Source organism: Ornithorhynchus anatinus, chromosome 1, assembly GCF_004115215.2.
Source record: "Ornithorhynchus anatinus isolate Pmale09 chromosome 1, mOrnAna1.pri.v4, whole genome shotgun sequence".
NCBI classification, from domain to species: domain Eukaryota; kingdom Metazoa; phylum Chordata; class Mammalia; order Monotremata; family Ornithorhynchidae; genus Ornithorhynchus; species Ornithorhynchus anatinus.
In genome coordinates, this window is record NC_041728.1 from 156,128,147 (window position 1) to 156,152,341 (window position 24,195).

Sequence of the window (24,195 nt, forward strand, 5' to 3'; positions counted from 1 at the left end):
GCGCTTACTATGTGCAAAGCACTGTTCTAATCGCTGGGGGATACAAGGTGATCAGGTTGTCCCACGTGGGGCTCACAGTTTTAATCCCCATTTGACAGATGAGGGAACTGAAGCCCAGGGAAGTTAAGCTGCTTGACAAGAGAAGCAGCGTGGTTCAGTGGAAAGAGCTCGGCTTGGGAGTCAGAGGTCATGGGTTCAAAACCCGGGCTCTGCCACTTGTCAGCTGTGTGACTGTGGGCAAGTCACTTCACTTCTCAGGGCCTCAGTTACCTCCTCTGTAAAATGGGGATTAACTGTGAGCCCTTATGTGGACAACCTGATGACCCTGTATCTACCCCAGGGCTTAGAACAGTGCTCTGCACAACACTCCCAAGCCCATGCTCTTTCCACTGAGCCACGCTGTTTCTCTATGTGCAAAGCACTGTACTAATGGATATGTGGTGTGGGAGGGAGGGAGGTTGAAAGAAGGAGCAAGGAAGAGTCGTATAGAAAGGAGTGGGAGGAGAGGAGGGCTCAGTTGGGGAAGGCTTCCTGGAGGAGATGTGCCTTCAATTCTGGTGTTGGACTCTCCAAATAATAATCATAATGAAGGTAATTATTAAGTGCTTACTATGTGCCAGGCAGTGTACTAAGCGCTGGGGTGGATACTTAGCTTCTCTGTGCCTCGGTTACCTCATCTGTAAAATGGGGATTAACTGTGAGCCTCACGTGGGACAACCTGACTACCCTGTATCTACCCCAGCGCTTAGAACAGTGCTCGGCACCTAGTAAGCGCTTAACAAATCCCAACATTATTATTATTACAAAGTAATCATCTTAGGAAATAAATAATAGTAATAATGATGGTGGTATTTGTTAAGCGCTATGTGCCAAGCACTGTTCTAAGCACTGGGGGAGATACAGGGTCATCAGGGTGTCCCACGTGAGGTTCCCAGTCTTCATCCCATTTTACAGATGAGGTCACTGAGGCCCGGAGAAGTGACTGGCCCAAAGTCACACCGTCTAGAGACTTGCTATTATATTGAATTGTTGATATTTTAATAACGATGATGGTGGTATTTGTTAAGCGCTTACTATGTGCAGAGCACTGTTCTAAGCGCTGGGGGATATACAGCGTGGTGCAGTGGAAAGAGCACGGGCTTTGGAGTCAGGGCTCATGAGTTCGAATCCCAGCTCTGCCATTTGTCAGCTGTGTGACTGTGGGCAAGTCACTTAACTTCTCTGTGCCTCAGTTCCCTGATTCCCCTGTGTCTACCCCAGCGCTTAGAACAGTACTCTGCACATAGTAAGCGCTTAACAAATACCAACATTATTATTACAAGGGGATCAGGGTGTCCCACGTGGGGCACACAGTTAATCCCCATTTGACAGATGAGGTCATTGAGGCCCAGAGAGGTGAAGTGACTGGCCCAAAGTCACCCAGCGGACAGTGCTTGGCACATAGTAAGCGCTTAACAAATACCAACATTATTATTAGGATCATTATTGCGATGATTGGGCTGGGCCGGCGGAGGCCAACGCCGCTGAGGGGATGTGTGGGGGCGGGGACCAAGATGGCGGCCGCCGGGCTCCGCCCCTCCCCCCTTTCCTTTCGTCCTCCCTCCACCTCCCCGAGGCCCCGCCCCCTCGAACGCAGAACTCTCGCGAGATCCGCCGGCCGGAAGTGACGTCACAGGGGCGGCCGGAGGAGGGGAGGAGGAGGCCGGCGGCGGCCGCGTGCTGGGTCAGTGTGGCGCGCGGCGCGGCGGGGGCGGTGGTGGGGCAGCTGAGGCCTCACTAAGGCCTTTCTTCTCTCTCTCTCTCTCTTCTCTTCTCTTCTCTTCTTTCTCTTCTCTTCTCTTCTCTTCTCTTCTCTCTCTCTCCTTCCCCCTTCTAATAGTGTTGGGCTTGTTAAGCGCTGACTATGTGCTAAGCGCTGGGGAGGTGCAGGTCATCAGGTTGGTTCCACGTGGGGCTCCAGTCTCATCCCCATTTGACAGATGAGGGAACTGAGGCCAGAGAATAATCATCATGATGTTGTATTTGCTAAGCGCTGACTATGTGCAGAGCACTGTTCTGAGCGCTGGGGAGATACAGGGTCATCAGGTGGTCCCACGTGAGGCTCACAGTTCATCCCCATTTTACAGATGAGGGAACTGAGGCCCAGAGAATAATCATAATGTTGGTATTTGTTAAGCGCTTACTATGTGCAGAGCACTGTTCTAAGCGCTGGGTAGATACAGGGTCACGTCCCATATGAGGCTCACAGCTTCATCCCCATTTTGCATGAGGGAACTGAAACACCGATAATAATATTAATAGTGTTGGTATTGTTAAGCGCTTACTATGTGCAGAGCACTGTCTAAGCGCTGGGGATACAGGGTCATCACGTCCCATATGAGGCTCACAGGCTTCATCCCCATTTTGCAGATGAGGGAACTGAACAACGATAATAATATAATAGGATTGTTGGTATTTGTTAAGCGCTGACTATGTGTGCAGAGCACTGCTCTAAGCGGGAGAATACAGGGTCATCAGGTTGTCCCATGGAGGCTCACAGTCTTCATCCCCATTTTACAGATGAGGTCACTGAGGCCCAGTGAAGTGACTTGCCCAAGGTCACAGCTGACAAGTGGCAGAGCCGGGATTCGAACCCATGACCTCTGACTCTGAACTTCTAGACCGTGAGCCCGTCGTTGGGCAGGGATGGTCCCTATCTGTTGCTCAATTGTACTTTCCAAGCGCTGAGTCCAGTGCTCTGCGCACAGTAATCGCTCAGTAAATACCATTGAATGAATATTTGTTGCTGAATTGTACTTTCCAAGCGCTTAGTACAGTGCTCTGCACACAGCGCTCAATACAGAGAAGCAGCGTGGCTCATTGGAAAGAGCCCAGGCTTGGGAGTCAGAGGTCTTGGGTTCGAATGCCGGCTCTGCCACTTGTCAGCTGTGTGACTGTGGGCAAGTCACTTCACTCTCTGTGCTTCAATTCCCTCATCTGTAAAATGGGGATTAAGACTGTGAGCCTCACGTGGGACAACCTGATTACCCTGTCTCTACCCCAGCGCTTAGAACAGTGCTCTGCACATAGTAAGTGCTTAACAAATGCCGTCATTATTATTATTATTATCGGGTCCTTGTGTCTAAGTGTTAGATTGTCAGAATCATAATGGTTGTATCTGGTAAATTGCTTGAAAGAAGCAGCATGGTCTAGTGGCGAGAACACAGGCCTGGGAGTCGGAAGGTTGTGAGTTCTAATTCTGGCTCCCGCACTTGTCTGCTGTGTGACCTTGGGCTGCTCACTACACTTCTGTACTTCGGTTATCTCCTCTTTGAAAGGAGGTAACTTAGATAAAAGTTAGATAAAAACAGTGCTACTGTTTCAATTCCTAAGATATTATTTATTTGCTAAAGTAAATATAAGATAATCAGGTCAGCATTATCTTACTTTATCTTAATTACAAAGAGACTGTGAGCCTCTCGTGGACAGGGACTGTGTCCAATGTAATTATCCTGTGTCCACCTTAGTACTTATTAACAAATACCACAATTATGGTTTCTATTAAGATGTTAGGAGTAATGTAATTACAAAGTGGGGTCCAAAAGATACAGATGAGGGAAAATTCCTTAACATTTCCTAATTTATGTCTTTCCCCAGGTGCAGTGTGAGGGCAATGGAGTACATGAAGGGACCCGCCGTCAGGAGCCAGGGCAACATGTAAGTTCGCAGTTTTCCAAGGGTACCTTTAGAATGTGTTTGTTTTTTTGTTTAAAAAAAATTATATCCTATAGGTAGCGGGAAAAGTGTGAGGGGATTTTCTTCTGTACAATACTCTCGTCATAAAGTAAAAACTTTCACTTGCCTTCCTATTGTGAGGTTTTTATGTTGGATTAGAGGCCAGTTGTAAATTCATTTTAGCTCGTAATTAAATGTCAGCATTATTTTGAGTTTTAAAAGAAATCATACAAAAGTGGTTTTTTTTTTTTCTGTTTGTCAGCCTTGTTTCATAAGATGTGAGTGCTCCTTCCAAAATACCCAACTTGCCAGTAGGAAACACATTTAGGTGTTGGGTGAATAAGGCTCGTTCTCGGGCAGATTTACGGAGGTCAGTTGACCATCCTTCGCTTTATTAAAAAAAAAAAAAGAGAGAGAAAAGTGTTTCAGTTAGACAAAGAATCTCAGTCCTTTTTTTGTTCTTTTAAAATGTTCTTACAGCTTTGTAGGACACAAATTGCAATTGAAAAAAACCAACTTATAGAGGTTTCTTTTAATATTTCCCCACCCCCCTCTAGTGCTATCAATTTGCTGCTCTAGGGTACTGCGTGAAGGCATACTGGGAAATGGCTCACCGCTTCTCATTTTTATTTCTTAGTTTAGCCTGGTCTTTCTCCGTTCTAGCAGTACAACCATTACTGAACTACAGCACAGTACGTGCACATGCCTTTTCTTCTGACAGTCACATCTTTTATTCAGATTAACTTTCAGGCAAGTGTTCCTTCAGTCCTAACAAGGTTCTAACCAAAGCAGTGCAAACTAGAATGATGCTGCCATTCCTTAGGGTGTTTAGTATATATGCAGCCCCCACAGTTCCGGGACTTTATTTTGCAATTTTAATCTCCACGTTTGTTTCCATGCTTCTATCATACCGTCTTTTTTTTTCATTCTCCATATGTTCTGTAGCTGTTTCTCCTTGGCATGATCCTTGAATCATCTCACTCATTCAGCCCTCCTAGTCTGTCACCAGGTCCTGTTGCTTACACCTTCACGACATCTCTAAAATCTTCCCTTTCCTATCTATCCACACTGCTTCCGTGCTAAACCAAGCACTTCTTATCTTCCGCCTTGACTCCTGCATCCTATCTCTCTCCTCTCCATTCCATACTTCACTCTGCTGCTGGATCATTTTTCTGAAAAATCATTCAGTCCACATCTTCCCCACTCCTCAAAAAACCTCTGATGGTCACCCATCACCTCTGCTGCTTTGAGGTCCTCAATTAGCTCTCTACCTTCAGTCTCACCTCGCCGATCTACTATAGCCCAGCCTGCCTGCTCTGCTCCTAATGCCAACTGATTCACTGTATCTTATCTATCTCGCCACTGACCCCCCTGGCTCAGTGGAAAGAGCCCGGGCTTGAGAGTCAGGGGTCATGGGTCCAAATCCCGGCTCTGCCACTTGTCAGCTGGGTGACTGTGGGCAAGTCACTTCATTTCTCTGTGCCTCAGTTACCTCATCTTTAAAATGGGGATTAACCTTGAGCCTCAAGTGGGACAACCCGACTATTGTGTATCTGCCCAGCGCTTTAGACAGTGTTCTGCATATAGGTAAGTGCTTAGCAAGCTACCAACAGTATTATTATTATTCTCCCTCTGGCCTGGAACTCCTTCACCTTCATGAGAAGCAACGTGGCATAGTGGATGGAATACAGGCCTGGGAGTCAGAGGGTCATAGGTTCTAATCCTGGCTCCACCACTTGCCTGCTCTGTGACCTTGGACAAGTCATTTCACTTTTCACTTCATAACCTTCTCTGTAAATTGGACATTGAGCCAGGGAGCCCCACATGGGATAGGAACTGTCCCCAATTCGATTTGCTCATATCTACTTCAGTGCTTAGTATGGTGCCTGGCACAAAGTAAGTGCTTAACAAATACCATTATTATCATCTAATAATTATGGTTTCTAAGTGCTTCGTAGCTCTTGGGGCACAACAGTCTTAAACCTCAATTTATGGATGAGATAACTGAGGCACAGAGACTGGCCCAGGGTCACACAGCAGACAAGTCATGGAGCTGGATTAGAACCCATGACCTTCTGATTCCCAGGCCCGACCTGCTTATCTTGTGTTGACCACAGTGCTTGGCACAGAGAAAGTGCTTAAATGAACTAGTCACTCTCTCCATCTTTAGAGAGGCAGCATAGCTCAGTGGAAAGAGCACAGCTTTGGGAGTCAGAGGTCATGGGTTCGAATCCCCCTCTGCCACTTGTCAGCTGTGTTACTGTGGGCAAGTCACTTCTCTGCCTCAAATGCCTCATCTGTAAATGGGGATTAAGACTATGAGCCTCACGTGGGACAACCTGATCACCTTGTATCCCCCAGCGCTTAGAACAGTGCTCTGCACATAGTGCTTAACAAATACCAACATTATTATTATTAAAGCCCTCTGAAAATCACATCACTTCCAAGAGGCTTTTTCTAAATCCTCATTTCTCCTAATTGCTCTCCTATCTGCATCACTTCTGCACTTGGATCTTAACCCATTAAGTCCTTGGTGTTCCCCACCTTCAGCCCCATGGCACTAATGTACGATTCCATAATTCTTTTAATGTCTGTCTCCCCTTCTAGACTCTAAGCTTCTTGGTGGGCAGGGAACGGGTCTACCTACTCAGTTATAGTCTGGTCTTCCAAATGTTTGGTACTGCCCCAGTAAGGGCTGAATAAATGCCATTGATTTGATCAGATGAATAGTCATTATGATAAGTTTCATATTATCTGTCGAGAGTTGGTCATTGTATTCAGTATGTATTTTGTTTCTTTTAAAGCCTGTGCTGCCAGTGTGGCGTTCTTATCCCTCCAAATCCTGCCAACATGTGTGTGGCATGCTTACGAACCCAAGTAGACATTAGTGAAGGAGTTCCGAAACAAGTCACAGTTCATTTCTGCAAACAGTGTGAAAGGTAAGTACATATTTCAGTTCTGTAGATTGACTGTATATATTGTATATACATTTATATATTGGATATACATTTGTATATATTTTTATTACCCTATTTATTTTGTTAATGAGGTGTACATCCCCTTGATTCTATTTATCGTGATTATGTTGTCTTGTTTTTGTCCGTCTGACTCCCCCGATTAGACTGTAAGCCCGTCATTAGGCAGGGATTGTTTCTATCTGTTGTCGAATCGTATATTCCAGGCACTTAGTACAGTGCTCTGCCATCTCTCCTCACCTTGCCGCCCTGTCCTCTCTTCCCACTCTCGACGAGCGGGTCTCCGCTCTCAACTCCACCCTCTCTACTCATCTCGACTCTCTCGCCCCCCTTTCCCTCCGCCGTTCTCGATCCACTAACCCACAGCCCTGGATCACCTCCTCCGTCCGCCTCCTACGCTTCTATGCTCGAGCTGCCGAGCGCTGCTGGCGAAAGTCCAAGCACCAAGCCGACCTCACACACTTCAAATTTATCCTTTCCTGCCTTAACTCTGCCCTCTCCTCCGCCAGGCAAAGCTTCTTCTCCTCCCTCATCGACACCCATGCCCGTCACCCCCGCCGATTGTTCCGGACCTTTAACTCTCTCCTTAGGCCCCCTGTTCCTCCCCCTCCCCCATCTCTCACCCCCAATGATCTGGCCACCTATTTCCTCACGAAAATCAACACGATCAGGTCTGAGCTCCCCAAAGTCACCCCTCCGCCTCTCCCCTCTCCCCCACCAACCCCCTCCCCTACTTTCCCATCCTTCCCTGCAGTATCCTCAGAGGAGATCTCCTCCCTCCTCACAAGTGCCACCCCCTCCACCTGCACCTCGGACCCCATTCCCTCTCACCTTCTTAAAACCATTGCCCCTGCCCTCCTACCTTCCTTAACTTCTATTTTTAACCACTCAATCTCCAAGGGCTCCTTCCCCTCTGCCTTCAAACATGCCCACGTCTCCCCCATCCTAAAAAAACCCGCTCTTGACCCCACTTCCCCCTCCAGTTATCGCCCTATCTCCCTACTACCCTTCCTTTCCAAAATCCTAGAACGAGTCGTCTACAATCGATGCTTAGAATTCCTTAACTCCCATTCTCTCCTAGACCCCCTCCAATCTGGCTTCCGTCCCCTCCACTCTACCGAGACTGCTCTCTCTAAGGTCACCCATGACCTCCTTCTTGCCAAATCCAATGGCTCCTACTCCATTTTGATCCTCCTTGACCTCTCTGCTGCCTTTGACACTGTCGACCATCCCCTCCTCCTCCATACCTTATCTCACCTTGGCTTCACGGACTCTGTCCTCTCCTGGTTCTCCTCTTACCTCTCTGGCCGATCATTCTCGGTCTCCTACGCTGGAGCCTCCTCCCCCTCCCATCCTTTAACTGTTGGAGTTCCTCAAGGGTCAGTTCTTGGCCCTCTTCTGTTCTCCATTTACACTCACTCCCTCGGTGAACTCATTCGCTCTCACGGCTTTGACTACCATCTCTACGCAGATGACATGCAGATCTACATCTCCGCCCCTGTCCTCTCCCCCTCCCTTCAGGCTCGCATCTCCTCCTGCCTCCGGGACGTCTCCACCTGGAGGTCGGCCCGCCACCTAAAACTCAACATGAGTTAGACTGAGCTCCTCATCTTCCCTCCCAAACCCGGTCCGCTCCCAGACTTCTCTATCACCATGGATGGCACGACCATCCTTCCCGTCCCGCAGGCCCGCAATCTCGGTGTCATCCTTGACTCGTCCCTCTCGTTCACCCCACACATCCTATCCGTTACCAAGACCTGCCGGTTTCACCTCTACAATATCGCCAAGATCCGCCCTTTCCTCTCCACCCAAACGGCTACCTTACTATTACGGGCTCTCGTTATATCCCGGCTAGACTACTGTGTCAGCCTTCTCTCTGACCTCCCTTCCTCCTCTCTCGCCCCGCTCCGGTCAATTCTTCACTCCGCTGCCCGGCTCATCTTCCTGCAGAAACGATCTGGGCATGTCACTCCCCTTCTTAAACAACTCCAGTGGTTGCCTATCGACCTCCGCCTCCAAACAAAAAACTCCTCACTCTAGGCTTCAAGGCTCTCCATCACCTTGCCCCTTCCTAACCTCTCCTCCCTTCTCTCTTTCTACCGCCCACCCCGCACGCTCCGCTCCTCTGCCGCCCACCTCCTCGCCGTCCCTCGGTCTCGCCTATCCCGCCGTCGACCCCTGGGTCACGTCCTCCCGCGGTCCCGGAACGCCCTCCCTCCTCACCTCCGCCAAACTGATTCTCTTTCCCTCTTCAAAACCTTACTTAAAAATCACCTCCTCCAAGAGGCGTTCCCAGACTGAGCTCCTCTTCCCCCTTTACTCCCTCTGCCACCCCCCCTTTACCTCTCCGCAGCTAAAGCCTCATTTTCCCCTTTTCCCTCTGCTCCTCCACCTCTCCCTTCCCATCCCCCCAGCACTGTACTTGTCCGCTCAACTGTATATATTTTCGTTACCCTATTTATTTTGTTAATTAATTGTACATCGCCTTGATTCTATTTAGTTGCCATTGTTTTTACGAGATGTTCTTCCCCTTGACGCTGTTTAGTGCCATTGTTCTTGTCTGTCCGTCTCCCCCGATTAGACTGTAAGCCCGTCAAACAGCAGGGACTGTCTCTATCTGTTGCCGACTTGTTCATCCCAAGCGCTTAGTACAGTGCTCTGCACATAGTAAGCGCTCAATAAATACTATTGAATGTTCAATAGATACTATTGAATGAATGAATGAATGGACTGACTAAGCTCATTGTGGACAGGAAGCATGTCTACTAATTCCGATGTATTATATGCTCACAAGGACTCAGGACAGTGGTCTACACAGTAACCACTCAGTAAATACCATTGATTGAAAGTTGACATTTCTTTATGGGTGCTCACTGATGAGAAAAAACATAAATTAGGATCCATCTATTGTTTTTTGTGAGTATGGCCGGGTAGCATTGATTGATCCATAGGTTTAAAGAAAAAATTGTTAAATATGAATGTTGAACTTGGTTGTTTCCCTATTAACCCCATAGTGTGTATCCAAAAAAAGCTACTTTTAAAATTTCTGCTTGATTGTCTCACCCTTCAGGTACTTGGGCAGTAGAGAATAAGCTAGTGTAAATACTTTTTCACCTATTGGAATGGAATATTGCTTTAGATCGTTAGAGTTCTGTCTGCTTTGTCAGTCACCTCTATTTGAGTTTCTGGATTAGGCATAGAGGTTAATCAAGGAAACAAACAGATTTTTGCCCAGTTCAGGCAGAATCATTGGGTAAAGTGAAGTTTCAACATTGCTTTGAGAGTTGCTGAAGACTACTCTGTTTTTTTTTTTTCCTGTCAGGTATCTTCAGCCACCAGGAACTTGGGTGCCGTGTGCCTTAGAATCTAGGGAACTTCTTACTTTATGTTTGAAAAAAATCAAGGCCTCTTTAAGCAAGGTAGGTAAAAACCAACAATAGACCTGGGTATACATCACGAACTCTGATTTTAATTTGTTCGTGTTTGGGCATCTCTACCCCAAGTGTTCAAACCTGTTTTATAAAGTTAAGAAATCAAGGTTTAGAATTTACAGACACAAAATTGGTGAACTGATATTTCAGACCAGGCAAGGTGTGACTTTATGGCCTAGCAAAATAGGCATGGGCCTTTGACTCAGAGGACCTAGGTTCTCATCCTGGATCCACCACTTACCATCTGTGTGACTTTGGACAGGTCACTTAACTTCAGTGCCTCGGCTTTCTTATCTAGGATTAGGATTAACTGCCTTTCTGACAATGTGGGGCAGGGATTTGGGTCTGATCTACATATGTTGTAACTACCCGCGTACTTAGTACAGTGCTTGGCACATAGTAATGCTTAAGCAATACTTCTGTTCTTGATGTTGTTAGTATTAGTAGGAATATTATCACTGTTAGGGAGTCATAGGACCTGGGTACCAATCCTGGATCTGTCGCTTACCTGCTGTAGGACCTTGGGCAAATCACTTAACTCTTTTCTCTGTGCCTCAGTTCCCTCATATGTGAAGTGGGAATTAAATACCTGTTTCCCCTCCCCCTTAGACTGTGAACTCCATGTGGGACAGGAACTGTCCCCAAACGATTGTCTTCTATCTGCCCCAGTGTTTAGTACTGTTCAAACCATATAGTAAGCACTTAGCAGAGACCACAATATTTTGTCAATAATAACTGTATGATGAGTTGAAAATAGATTCTGGACTTTTCAAATTAGGCGATGGCAGTAATTCACTAAATTCTTGATACAATTTTCACATGAATGGATATTCTGATAATTAGAAGTTTTATTCAGAATGCAGTTAATGGATTTCTTTTACTTAGAAAATTGAATGAAAATAGGTTTTTTCAGCAGTTTTGTAATTGAAGGCTGATATTAGCAGCATTAGTGGATAGATTTTTGTATATTGGGGTAATACTTTCTGACGTTTTACTTTAGCACCATTTTTCTTAGTCCAGGATGGAAAAGTAGGTAATTCCTGTTGAATATGGATGTAATCAGGCTTTCTAGACTTGCCTCTTTTCACTGTGGCTTTGTTTCTTATAGCTCTTTTTAGATGTGGCAAAGCCACCAGATGTAAATCTGTTCAGCTAGAGTTTTAAAAGCTGAAGTTTTAGTATGTGTGTGTCTGTGTATATTGTTCCTGTTGAACTGTTGAAGACTGCTTCCTTACTCTTTAGCATCTAGAGCTGTATTATTTGACTTTACTGGTATCTTTCAAAATAATTTTCTTAAAAAGATCAAGAATTTTTTCTTTCTGAAAATATTTATGATTGCCAGCAGTACCATACCCATCTAAAGAACTTCACTGAAAGCATTACTAGTCACCATTACTAATAGTGTAACTCAGAGACTAATATATAACACAGATGCTTTGTTTTTTTTCCTTTTGCTCACTAATATTATCTGTTGACTACTGTGAAATCCGTGGGTTTTTTTTTAGTTCATGCTTGAACAAATATTCAGTTTCAATGCCATAATGGAAATGTTGAGAAAAGCTGAATTGTTCGACTTGTTTAGTTCTTGGCATATTCATTCATTCATTCAATACTATTTATTGAGCGCTTACTATGTGCAGAGCACTGTACTAAGCGCTTGGAATATACAATTTGGCAACAGATAGAGACAGTCCCTGCCCAATGACGGGCTTACAGTCTCTTACGTCATGTACCAGGCAAGTGGCCTAAAAGGAAAACTGACTAGAAACTGAATGCATTGTATAGCAGTTGTGATGTGCCATGTATTACCGTATCTCGGTATTGGTCGGCAGGCTAAATTTTAGGACTTGGTTGTCGTTGGTGCCAATGTTATTGTGGCCAGTCCTGAACTATATAGAAGTTCGGGCACTTTTCCCCTTCTGAAGGTTTCAGTTTGGTCTTCGAGCTTGGTGCCACTCTGTCTCCCAAAGAACAATCAAACATTTGTATTTTCTGAGTGCTTAGAAGTGTGGAGCACTGTGCTAGAGAAGTAGCATGGTTTAGTGGAAAGAGCCCGGTCTTGGGAGTCAGTATTCATGGGCTCTAATCCCGGCTCTGCCACTTATCAACTGTGTGACTTTGGGCAAGTCACGTCACTTCTCTGTACCTCAGTTACCTCATCTTTAAAATGGGGATTAAGACTGTGAGCCCCACGTGGGACAGCCTGATTACCTTGTGTGTACTGTAGTCCTTAGAACAGTGCTTGGCACAAAGCAAGCACTTAACAAACACCGTCATCATTTCTGGGCCTCCGTTCCCTCTTCTGTGAAATGGGGATTAAGACTGAGCTCCATGTGGGATGTGGATGAACCCAATTTGCCTGTATCCACTCCAGTGCTGAGTACAGTGCCTGGCACGTAGTTTGCGCTTAACCAAACACACCATTACTATTGTTATTATTAATAAGCATTTGGGGAGAGTATACTATAAGATGTTTCTGGCTCTCTAGGAGCTTACAATCTAGTGAGGAACCTGCTACCTACATGTTTTCTGTTCATCAGAATATTTTTAGACAGTGCTGATGGAGTTTCACATCAGGAATGATGGATGAGCCTCAGGACAGAGCAGAGAACAGTTGCTTCTAGATATAGTGGCTTGTGCTGTGCCACTCACAGTCTTTCGTGCCTGACATTCATGTCGGTGCTGGGGCATTGAGTGCGATGAGCGATTCTGCAAGGGGGCGTGCAGCTCACGGCAAACTCTTTTTTGCTGTCTCTGCCCGGGTCAGTCAGCTTCAGGCAGAATTTGGACCAGAACCCTGGTCTCGGGACTCCCAGAGCCACGCTCTTTCCATTGGCTGATAGGAAGGTAATGTGCTTTCCAGCCAGCGGGAATCACTGAATGGTGTTTTAGTTCAGACGCGCTGATAAAAATCTCCCGGGGCAGCCTAGTGGTATTTTGGTTGTCCCTGGGATTGTGACCTGTCCATGGTTTGTGCTGAATCTGCAGTGTGGCCTGGCGGAAAGAGCATGGGCCTGGAAGTCGGGAGACTTGGCTTCTAACTCCGACTCCACTAGTTTCCTGCAGTGTGATCTTAATAAAGAGAAGCAGCGTGGCTAAGAGAAGCAGCGTGGCTCAGTGGAAAGAGTCTGGGCTTTGGAGTCAGAGGTCATGGGTTCAAATCCCGGATCGGCCACTTGTCAGCTGTGTGACTTTGGGCAAGTCACTTAACTTCTCTGTGCCTCAGTTACCTCATCTGTAAAATGGGGATTAAGACTGTGAGCCCCACGTGGGAAAACCTGATTCCCCTGTGTCTAACCCAGTGCTTAGAACAGTCCTCGGCACATAGTAAGCGCTTAACAAATACCAACATTATTATTATTTGTTAAGCGCTTACTATGTGCCGGGCACTGTTCTAAGCGCTGGGGGAGATACAGGGTAATCAGGTTGTCCCACGTGAGGCTCACAGTTAATCCCCATTTTACAGATGAGGTAACTGAGGCACAGAGACGTGAAGTGACTTGCCCACAGTCACACAGCTGACAAGTGGCAGAGCCGGGAGTCGAACCCATGACCTCTGACTCCGAAGCCCAGGCTCTTTCCACTGAGCCACGCTGCTTGATCTTGAAAAGTCACTTAACTGCTCTATGCCTCAGTTTCCTTAACCATAAGGTGGAGATTAAATACTAGTTCTCCCTCTTACTTGGACTGTGAGCCCCATGTTGACAGGTCATGTCTGACTTGATTAAAGTGCTTAATTCAGTGCTTGATGCAGAGTAAATCCTTAACAAATATTATTGTCTGCATATTTTGTGTGTATGCTTCCAGTTTTTATTCCTCCTAAACAGTCTAGGAGTCTATGATGTCTAATTGGAAGGGGTATGTCTTCCCACTAGCTGGATTTAGCCGCTTGAGTTGTTTTGCAGAGTGGTGAGGGTTTGAAATGAGCTATTCACACTCATTTTTGCCTGGTTCCTTATGCCCAGCACAAGTACTGTGAGACATTTTTCCGTTACCTACCTATACATTCTCATCCCCGGCAAGTGTTGAGGTTTTTGATCCTTGCCGTCAGACTGCTGTGTTTTAGGCATCATCTGGATTCTTTGTTTCTGTTTTTTCTGTTAAAGGTACGGTTGATAGATGCAGGCTTTGTTTGGACAGAACCGCACTCCAAAAGACTTAAAGTTAAGCTGACTATACAAAAAGAGGTAAGCCGGTTGTATTGAATAAGAAATGGGTGGTAATAGTCATTTGCTTGCTTAATTGGTTTGCAGAAGAGAACATTCTCGTTGTGCCATTTTTAATGCCTACTGCTTGCTGCCACATCAAGCACAGTCATTTTGGAGCAAGCAGGCTGCTCTTGTGGAGAATGATCAATCAGTCAAGTAGTGTATGGAGCACTTTCCTTGGGCAGAGTACTGTAGGGCACACTTTGGCGAGAGTACAGTGGAGTTGGTGGACACAGTTCCTGCTTTCAGGAGCTTGCGATCCAGTGTAGAAGACAGACATTGAAATAAACTTAAGATAAGGGAAGCAACAGAATATCCATTCTTCCTTCTCCTTAGACTGAGCCCCATAATCTAGCAGTTAGAACAGTGCGTGACACATAGCACTGAACAACTACCATAAAAAACAAAACAGAATGTAAGAATGTGTAAATAAGGACAATAAGGGGTGGGGAGGGGTGGGTATCAAAGTGCATAAGCATCAATGAAAGGAGGGAAAATAGGGAATTAAGAATAGAAAGGAGAGGCTATGACAAGTTCCTACAAACCAGATTAGTTGAGAGGATCAGAAGGAGAGCATTATCTCAAAGACCTTGTTCCAGTTTGCCATTTAGATAGATTTATTTAAACTTAATGGGTGGCATGAGTAGAAATTTTCATGTCTGATTTTCCCCAAAATATATTGTTTAATTCATCTTTTTTTTGGTAACGTAATTTATTCCCACTTTTCGGCCATTAAACCCATGCCTTTTGTCATTGTAAACAAGCATCTTGGCCTAGTGTAATGAGCATGGGCCTGGAAGTTGGAGGACTTAGGATCTAATCCCAGATTCACCATTTGCCTGCTCTGTGACCTTGGACATGCTGCTTAACTTCTCTGTGCTTCAGTTACCTCCTCTGTAAAATGGAGATAAGATGCCTGTTCTCCCTCATCCGTTTAGGATAGGGACCGTATCCGATCTGCTTATATTTTATCAACCCTAGTGTTCAGTGCTTGATGTAGAGAAAGCTCTTAAAAATTTCCATTGTTGTTGATGACAAAAGGAAATTGTATAATGACAAAGAATGGAAAAGAGAAGAGATTTTCAAGTTAGTGAAGCATAATGCTTGCCTACCTGGGCAAACATTAGTGCTGCATAATCTAAAAATGAATACATGTTAACCCAAGAAAACAAACACATTTTTTTCTGCAGGTGATGAATGGAGCAATTCTTCAGCAAGTGTTTGTGGTGGAATATGTTGTCCAGTCTCAGATGTGTGATGACTGCCACAGAGTTGAAGCTAAGGATTTCTGGAAAGCTGTAGTTCAAGTCAGACAAAAGGTAATCTTGAAATGAGGATGATGACTGAATTTCAATGATACCTCTTCTACTTCATCTCTAACAGTCATTCAAATGAGAAAAAAGGCGGAGTAGTCATGAAACCCGCTCTCAATTCCTTCCCCTCCCTCCAAAGCCTTCAAATATACCAAAGTAGTGATCTCAATCGAAGGGATGCTCAGATGAATGAATATTTATACCTTTTTCATTTTAGATAGCTTTGCTAGCTTTACTTCTATAGATGTCGGTCTTTTTCGAGTTTCTTTTATAACAAAGTGCTATAATTGCAGAAGACGTGATGAATTTTGCCTTTAAAATTTGATGTGCTCATTTTCTAACCTAATTCTGACTATACATTTAGACCCTGCACAAAAAGACCTTCTTTTATCTGGAGCAGTTGATTTTAAAACACAGAGTCCATCAAAATTCACTTCGCATCAAAGAAATTCACGGTAGGTGAAGTAGCCTCATGAAATTGAGACTAATAGATAAAATGTCAAGTTCCTTCGCAGGGTCTTCAAATAAAATTCCAAGTAGGTAATTGGTTCAGGAGTTCCGTTTTTGGGTTACAAAGTAGTTTTCTAGAAAACATTTTCTCTGTGGTTCAGGAATATTTGTATGTGTGTGTTTATAAATGCAGGTGTGATGACACTTTTCATTAATAAGTGTTGATGATTTCTGGCCTGTGTGTAAAGTGGTGGCACTTCAGTGGGTTGTGGGTGGCACGCCAGGGGCCGCCATAAATGGGGCACCCACTCTATTATTCTACCACTTGTTCCTTTGCGTGCTTGGGCAACAGAGACCATGCTGTGGCCTCAGGATGGTCATTCATGCCCCAGAGAAGGAATAGCAGCAGCGTCGCTTCTCTAAACCTGGTGATGGTAGGCCTTGCCCAGTCTTCGTTTCACCCAGTTGTCCTAAAAATGAGCACGGTGATATGTAATGCCTGGCCAATGCCCAATTCATTCAGAATTTCATTTCTTTATTTGGCTCCTTCTGAGGAATAAAGTCTAATACTTGTGCAAACATCGGATCATAATAGAGAGTGGATGATGACTGTGTATATATCTATAATTTTATTTATCTATTTTGATGCTGTTGATGCCTCTACTTGTTTTGTTGTCTGTCTACCCCTCCTAGACTGTGAGCTTCTTGTTGGTCAGAGATTGTCTCTATCTTGCCGAATTGTACTTTCCAAGTGCGTAGTACAGTGCTCTGCCCACAGTCAACGCTCAATCAATACGATTGAATGAATGATTAAATGAATACTCATAAAAATTATGTAGATACTTATAAGAACTTTAGTCACTGGTCATGGCTTATGAATTGTGGTGCATGGAATCTCTGCTGGTATTTTGTGAGAGATCGTGCTTTCACATGTGAGGAAATTGAGCCACAGTAAAACTTACTCCCAATCATCTAGGAGATTACTGATAAAGCTGACATAATAGAAATAAAGCTGACATAATAGAAATGACCAGTTTAGGCTTAGCCCTAGTTTGGAATGATCTCAATAAAAATAATAATAATAAGCATTTACCACATGTCAGCTAACTACTGGGGTAGTTACAGGATGATCAAATTGGATACAATCCTTGTCCCACACAGTCCTCACAGTCCAAGTAAGAGGGAGTAGGATTTAATCCCCATTTTTCATATGAGGAAACTGAGGCAAGTTGTGACTTGCCCAAGGTCACCCATTAGGCAAGGGGCAGAGGCTGGATTAGAACCTAAATCCTTTGACTCCCAGGCCCGTACTCTCTCCACTAGGCCATGCTACTTCCCTCAGACAGAAATCCAGAAATGTGCCAAGAACTAATTGTGCGTGGCATCTGTGAACCCCACATGACATTATGACCAGTTCCTGCCAGGAAAAAAATTCTTTCCTTGCCTTGTCTCTCTGCCCCACTGCTTTCCCCTCAGTGAATGGAAGCTCTGACTTGCCAGCGCCTGGCCCTACCCCTATGTTCTTCGGCTGAAGTGCCCTCCCTGAAGAAACATCTGGACTCCCCATTTTCTGGGAAACAAAGGAGTCAGGGAGATGTGTGTGGGAAGGGAACAGAAAGGGCGAGAGCTGGGTCAGACCAAGCTGACAGAAAGCCCCTGCCCTTCCTACCCTGTCCTGAGAATTCCCAGCTTAGCTGTTTACTCTCCCCACCCTTCTCCTGCCCCTCACTGCTTTCCAAACATGCCATAGTAGTCCCAGCCACATTCCCGTATCCCTGCAGAAAGCTGCCAGCAGGCACTGCCAGAATGAGGGTGCTTTCCAGCAGCCTTGTGCCCAGCATAGTGCTGGTCATTGGGATCGTTTCTGGTGTGCCACTGACCCCCGCCCAAGTCTCCTCTTGCGGAGCCCCACATCCCTTTCGATCCTTAGCAAGGAAATAGAGGCCGGGGCCCATCCGGAACAGGATGGCAACAGCAGCTGCTGCCAGGAAAACTCATCCCATGATTCAGCCATTCAGATTGCATCCAGGTTTTTGGGAAATGCTGCTATTTAATATTTTTCCCAGTACTATCTTTGTTGAAAACTGCATTTCAGTGATTTAGAGCTATAGGAGGGAGTAGGATGAAATTATTTGGTGGAAGAATTCTGGTAGGCGTTTGAAGTTTGGAGAATGAAACTATTATCACCTTCTAAATTGGGGGTTAATGTATTTCTCCAGTTTCTTCTGGAATATTGGTAATGTTTTTTTTAACTTGAATAAATCCTAGTTTGGGATATGTGATTGATAGGGCAGGTTTTTGCATCCAGCCAAAATAATGTCCGGAGAATGTAGAAGGTAAAAGTTATGACTATAAGTTAAAGCCAGGATGGGGGGGGGGGTTTCCACTATAGTTTGTAATAACCAATATAAAACATTAAAACTTTCCCTCCAGTTTGAGATTGGCCTTAGACAAGATGGCAGGCATTCAGTTGTCTCATCTCCCTTGATAACTCTTTTTTAGAGTGTACATAGTCGTGCATGTGCCCATTTCTTTGCCTCTATCCTGTGTATGTCTTTGTCTTCTAACCCCTTTTGGATGGAGCACTTCTCAAATGAAGGAAATAAACCTTCAGTCCCCTTAGACTGCCCTTCAGTTCCCTGTAGGCATATAAACCCAGTAGGTACTTTTGGTTCTTGCTCCATTAAATATAATGAAGCAGTCTACTGGGTATATGATGCTACCTTGGCAATCATATCTGGAGTATGGAGTAGTGGAGAGAGCCCGGGCCTGGGAACCAGAAGGTCATGGGTTCTAATCCCGGTTCCACCACTTGTCTGCTCTATGACCTTGGGCAAGTCACTTCACTTCTGGGCCTCAGTTATTTCATTTGTAAAATGGGGATTGGGACTGGAAGCCCCACGTGGGGCAAGGGATTGTATCCAACATATTTTGCCTGTATCCATCCAAGCGTTTAGTATGGTGCCTGGCACATAGTAAGTGCTTAACAAGTGCCATTATTATTACTGTTAGAGGGTAGAAGAAATAATTGGCATATAAAGTGGTAGAAATTGGGCTCGAAACTATGGAACTAGTCTTGAAATATTGAGTAACTTGATTCAGTCAGAAAGAGGGTTTGATAGAGGAGCAGTGTGGCTTATGGATAGAGTACAGGCCTGGGAGTTAGAAGGACCTGAGTTCTAATCCCAGCTTCGCCACTTATCTGCTGTGTGACCTTGGACAAGTCACTTCACTTTCCTGCGCCCCAATTACCTCGACTGTAAAATGGGGATTAAGACTGTAAGCCCCGTGTGGGACAGGGACTGTGTCCAAACTGATTAATTTGTATCTACTCCAGTGCTTAGAAGAGTGTTTGCACATAGTGAGCACTTAAGTACTATAATTAATTGGGGATGGTCCAGTACACTTCTGTGTAAGTTCTGTGTTGGTTTTTTAAATCTCATCTTATTTTCATCTGGATTTTTTTTTTTAAGATGGGTTGGATTTCTATTACGGTTCAAAGCAACATGCCCAGAAAATGGTTGACTTTCTTCAGGGCACTGTGCCTTCCAGGTAAGTTCCGAAGTATGTGCAAGTCAATGAAAATTGATGAAAATGTACTTCTGAATGCATAGCTGGTTATTAAAGTAAACATAAATTTTAAACTAATTGAATATTAAAATATTATTTATGCTTATTCGATTATTACAACATTAAATGTGTGTGTGGTTGGGTGGAATCATGCTCCATTTCCCTTTGCTTAGTATAAAAATCCCTACCACACATGGGCATTCAGCAGAAGTAAATGAGATAAGCAGTGTGGCCACTTTGGAATGAAAGCTCTACCAAAGCCATGGTAAATATTTCTCTAAACAAAGCATTGGCAAGGAAATAATTATTTTAAGATAAAATTGAAAAGAATCCAAGAGGGGTCTAAATGGAAACCACAAACCGTAAATCACCCGAAAGTCAGAATTCCAGCCCCTTATTGCTTGATGAGTCTGATCCACAATCTTGACAAGGAGGTAAAAAGATAGAGGCCCCAAACCATGTGCTCAGGCAACATTCCAGAACAGGGACTTTTTTACTGTAAAGTTAGTGTAGAAAGGAATGGGGAAAGAGGGAAGCAGCTTGACTTGGTAGAAAAAACAGTCTTGGGAGATGGGACTTGGGTTCTGATTCTGCTCCATTGCTTGACTGTTGTGTCATCTTGGGCACGTCACTTCTCTGTGCCTCAGTTTCTTCATCTATAAAATGTGGGTTCAGTGCCTGTTCTCCCACCTACCTAGACCGTGAGCCCCATGGGCAACAGGGAACGTATCTGACCTGATGATCTTGTGTCTACCCCCAGCATTTAGAATAGTGCTTGACCCAAAGTAAGCCCATAAGAAATACACCAAAGTAAGCACGATTGGAATTTCAACACAGTGGCATCCACCAGTGTGTAGTAACCTTATAGTGGCTTTGTCCCCCCAACCAGCACATAGCAATCATCTTCCCTAACCCAGCCTGCAGTCCAGCTAAGATCCGACTAACTCCGCCAGTCTTGGATCCTGAGGCCTGGCTGTTGGGCTAGAATTAAATGAGCCACTTCCTTATCGTTTAGGAAGCAGCTAGGATCATTTGGGGGAAGATGAGATAGATGACTTCTTGAAATAAAGTTTTCTTCCAGTGAATGAGTCAGATGCCATGTGTTCCTCAAGAGAAAGTGACGATTCATGAATTGCAGCTAGCAAGGTGCTGGTGAGCCTTAACAAGTGTTAAGTTTCCGCATTGAAATAGTTGCACTTTAGGAGCCAAATCTGCAGTAGACACAGTGAAAATGTTAAGGTGGATTGGAGTGAGGCTTGACGTGACGGCTGCAGTAAATATCACTTCGTTATTTGTCTGACAGGATAGTTGGCACAGTTTGAAGAAAAAAATGCTACAGGAACTTGTCATTGAATGGAACTGATCTCTTTAAAATACAAGATTGAGGTCATTATGAGGTTTATATTTAGGTTAAATTGAATAGGCTTTTGAACTTTCTAATATAAGATCTGTCTTTGGACGGAGCATTATATGCTTAAATTGGAGTTCATCAGAAGGAAAGAATCAACTTGAAATATGCCATATAGTATGCTCCAGAGCCGGTTTCTTCAAAGAGTGGCTTCTAGGTGGTGAAGCGGCAGAGCACCGGTCTAGAAGCTGGAGGACCCGGGTTCGAGTTTGATCTGTGTTCTTAACCTGCTGTGTGACTGTGGCGAGTCATTTAACTTCCCTGTACCTCAGTTTCCCCTTCTGTAAAAAGAGTATGATTACTGCCTTGTCCCCCTATCTCACAGGGTTGTCAGGGTTGAAATGAACCAATTAATGTGAGAGTTGTTTGGTAATAGAAGCACTAAAGCAAACCAAGAAGTTATTATTGAGAATCAGCATGGCCTAATGGATAGAGCATGGGCCTGGGCGTCAGAAGGTCCTGGGTTCTAAACCCGGGTCCGCCACTTGTCTGTTGTGTGGCCTTGGGCAGGTCACTTCACTTCTTTGTGCCTCAGTTACCTCACCTGTAAAATGGGGATTAAGGCTGTGAACCCCATATGCTCAGGAAGCCCCATATATACTAAACGCTCTGGAAGTACAAAGCAAGCCACTGATGCATTCTCAAGGAGTTTACACTGTATTGGTGTAATGTAAGGTATGTGCTTGAGACGGCTGTTGGGTTGGGATGCCGGGACCAAGAATAACATCTTGTGGGCCCAACAGGTAAGGAGAGAGAGATGGAAGAGAAGTCAACCAAGGAGATTGAAGCAGTGATGCTTAGTGGGAAGAGCACAGGCTTGGAAGTCAGGGGTTATTGGTTCTAATCCGCACGGCCCCACCACTTGTCAGCTGCGCAACTTCGAGCAAATCACTTTACTTCTCTATGCCTCAGTTACCTCATCTGTAAAATGGGGATTAAGACTGTGAGCCCCACGTGGGACAATCTGATAACCTTCTATCTATCCCAGTGCTTAAAAGAGTGCTCAGCACCTAGTAAGCTCTTAACAAATACCATTATTATTATTATTAATAATCCTTCCTCTGCCACTTTTCAGTTGTGTGACTTTGGGCAAGACACTTAACTTTTCTTTGCTTCAGTTACTTCATCTGCAAAATGGGGATTAAGACTGTGAGCCCCACATGGGATAACCTGATTACTTTGAATCTACCCCATGCTTAGAACAGTGCGTGGCATATAGTAAGTGCTTAACAACCACCATCATGATTATCATGATTATTATTAATAATAGTAAATTAAGGAGCTGCCAAAGACAGCCCCCCCCCCCAAACACTCCACTTCTCTGCCACTAACCTCACTGTGCCTCGTTCTCCATTGTCCCACTGTCGACCCCTGCCCCCCCCGAATGCCCCCCCCCCCGGAATGCCCCCCCCATCCTCCAAACGAACTCTTCCCCTCTTCAAAGCCCTATTGAGAGCTCACCTCCTCCAGGAGGCCTTCCCAGCCTGAGCACTCCCTTTCTCTCTGCTATTCCTCCCCTTCCCATTCCCCCTACTTCCTCCCTCTGCTCTACCCTTCCCCCCCCCCCAGCACTTGTGTATATTTGTACATATTTATTACTCTATTAATGATGTGTATATCTTTGGTAGTGATGCCTGTCTACTTGTTTTGTTGTCTGTCTCCCCCTTCTAGACTGTGAGCCCGTTGTTGGGTAGGGATTGTCTCTATCTGTTCCCGAATTGTACTTTCCCAGTGCTTATTACAGTGCTCTGCACACAGTAAGTGCTCAATAAATACGACTGAATGAATGAAAGATAGGAAATCGGTTAGAAGTGTCAGGTGAAACTGAAGCTAAAGGTATTTGGAGGATTGGGACAGAGTAGAGTCCATTGGATTTTGCTGTAGGGGAGCTATTGGTGACCTTAGTTCAGCGAAGGGGGTGAAGCCTCGTTATAAAGGGTCAAGATGAAAGGTGGTGGAGAAGCAAAGGCAGTAACCTATCCCAGGAGTTGGATAGAAATGAGACCAAGGAGATGGGATGGTGGCTGGATAGACTGTTGGATAAAGTTTCCTTGGAGAAGACTGAGATGTGTTTGAAAGCAAAAGGGAAGGAGCCAACAAAACAAGAGGCTGAAAGTGGCCATGGGGGAAGGGAGAAGAGCAAGAACAAGTGATTTTAGGGACAGAGTCAGGAATGAATCAGTGGTTCAGATAGAGGGGATAAATCTAGAAAGAAATAATTGGTATTTGTTAAGTGTTTACTGTGTGGCAAGTACTTTACTAAACACTGAAGGTAGGTAAAATACAATCAAGTTGAATATGTTCCCTGCCCCACGTGGGTCTCAGTCTTAGGGGAACAGAGATGGTCCCACAGCAGATACATGGCAAACCCAGGTTTAGAACCCCCAGTCTCTGTCCCACATAGGGCTTACAGTCTAAGTGGAAGGAAGTAGAGGTATTGAATCCCTGTTTTACCGATGAGGAAACTGAGGCACAGGGAAATTCAATGACCTGTCTAAAATCACCGGCAAGTAGCGGAACCCAGATTAGAACCCAGGTCTTTTGACTCCTGGGCCTGTGTTCTTTCACTGGACGACACTACTAGGCAGGAGATTTCATCTTGAGAAACTGCTGGGAAGCAGAAAAAAAGATGAGATGGTGAAGAGGTGATGAAGAGCCTTTGGGAAGTTGTCTCCTGAAGACCTCAATTTTGCCACCAATGTATAGGCAAGGTCGTCAGGAGTTAGGGAGCATAGGGGTGGGGGAAACACAGGAGTCTTCAAAGGGCGATAAAGGTTTGGGAAAGTTGATGGGCAGTTTGGGAAACAGGATTAAGTGAGGAAAGAATAAAGTGCTTTCAAGTGGAAGAGCGAATTGTTTCATAACAGGACAGAGTGAAGTTGTAATGGAAGAGGTTGGGGTGGTCCCTGAATTTCCTCCAGCTGGCTTCAGCTGCACAGGTGCAGGAGCAGAGAAAACAGACTGTGGAGGTGACCCATGGTTGGTGGTGTGAGAGTGAAGAAGTGAGGGGAGCGAGGGAATTGAAATTGGTGGAGAGTGCAGAATTGAGGGCAGGATGTTCAGAAGAGGTGATAGCCGGGGAGAAGAGGTGGGTCCAAACAACATAGGTTGCAGAAGAGGGGTGAG

At 45.0% G+C, this 24,195-nt stretch overlaps 1 protein-coding gene across 1 annotated transcript in view; it reads left to right on the forward strand.

The window, feature by feature from the left end:
- Positions 1–1,668: 1,668 nt before the first annotated feature.
- NMD3 (NMD3 ribosome export adaptor) overlaps positions 1,669–24,195 on the forward strand; it is a 33,594-nt gene continuing 11,067 nt past the window's right edge. Inside the window, exons 1-8 of the mRNA XM_029071280.2 lie at positions 1,669–1,723; positions 3,637–3,696; positions 6,519–6,653; positions 10,012–10,108; positions 14,227–14,307; positions 15,519–15,647; positions 16,006–16,096; positions 19,565–19,643. Of these exons, the coding sequence (XP_028927113.1) occupies positions 3,653–3,696; positions 6,519–6,653; positions 10,012–10,108; positions 14,227–14,307; positions 15,519–15,647; positions 16,006–16,096; positions 19,565–19,643 (656 nt within the window). The 5' untranslated portion in view covers positions 1,669–1,723; positions 3,637–3,652. The remainder of the gene's footprint in view (positions 1,724–3,636; positions 3,697–6,518; positions 6,654–10,011; positions 10,109–14,226; positions 14,308–15,518; positions 15,648–16,005; positions 16,097–19,564; positions 19,644–24,195) is intronic.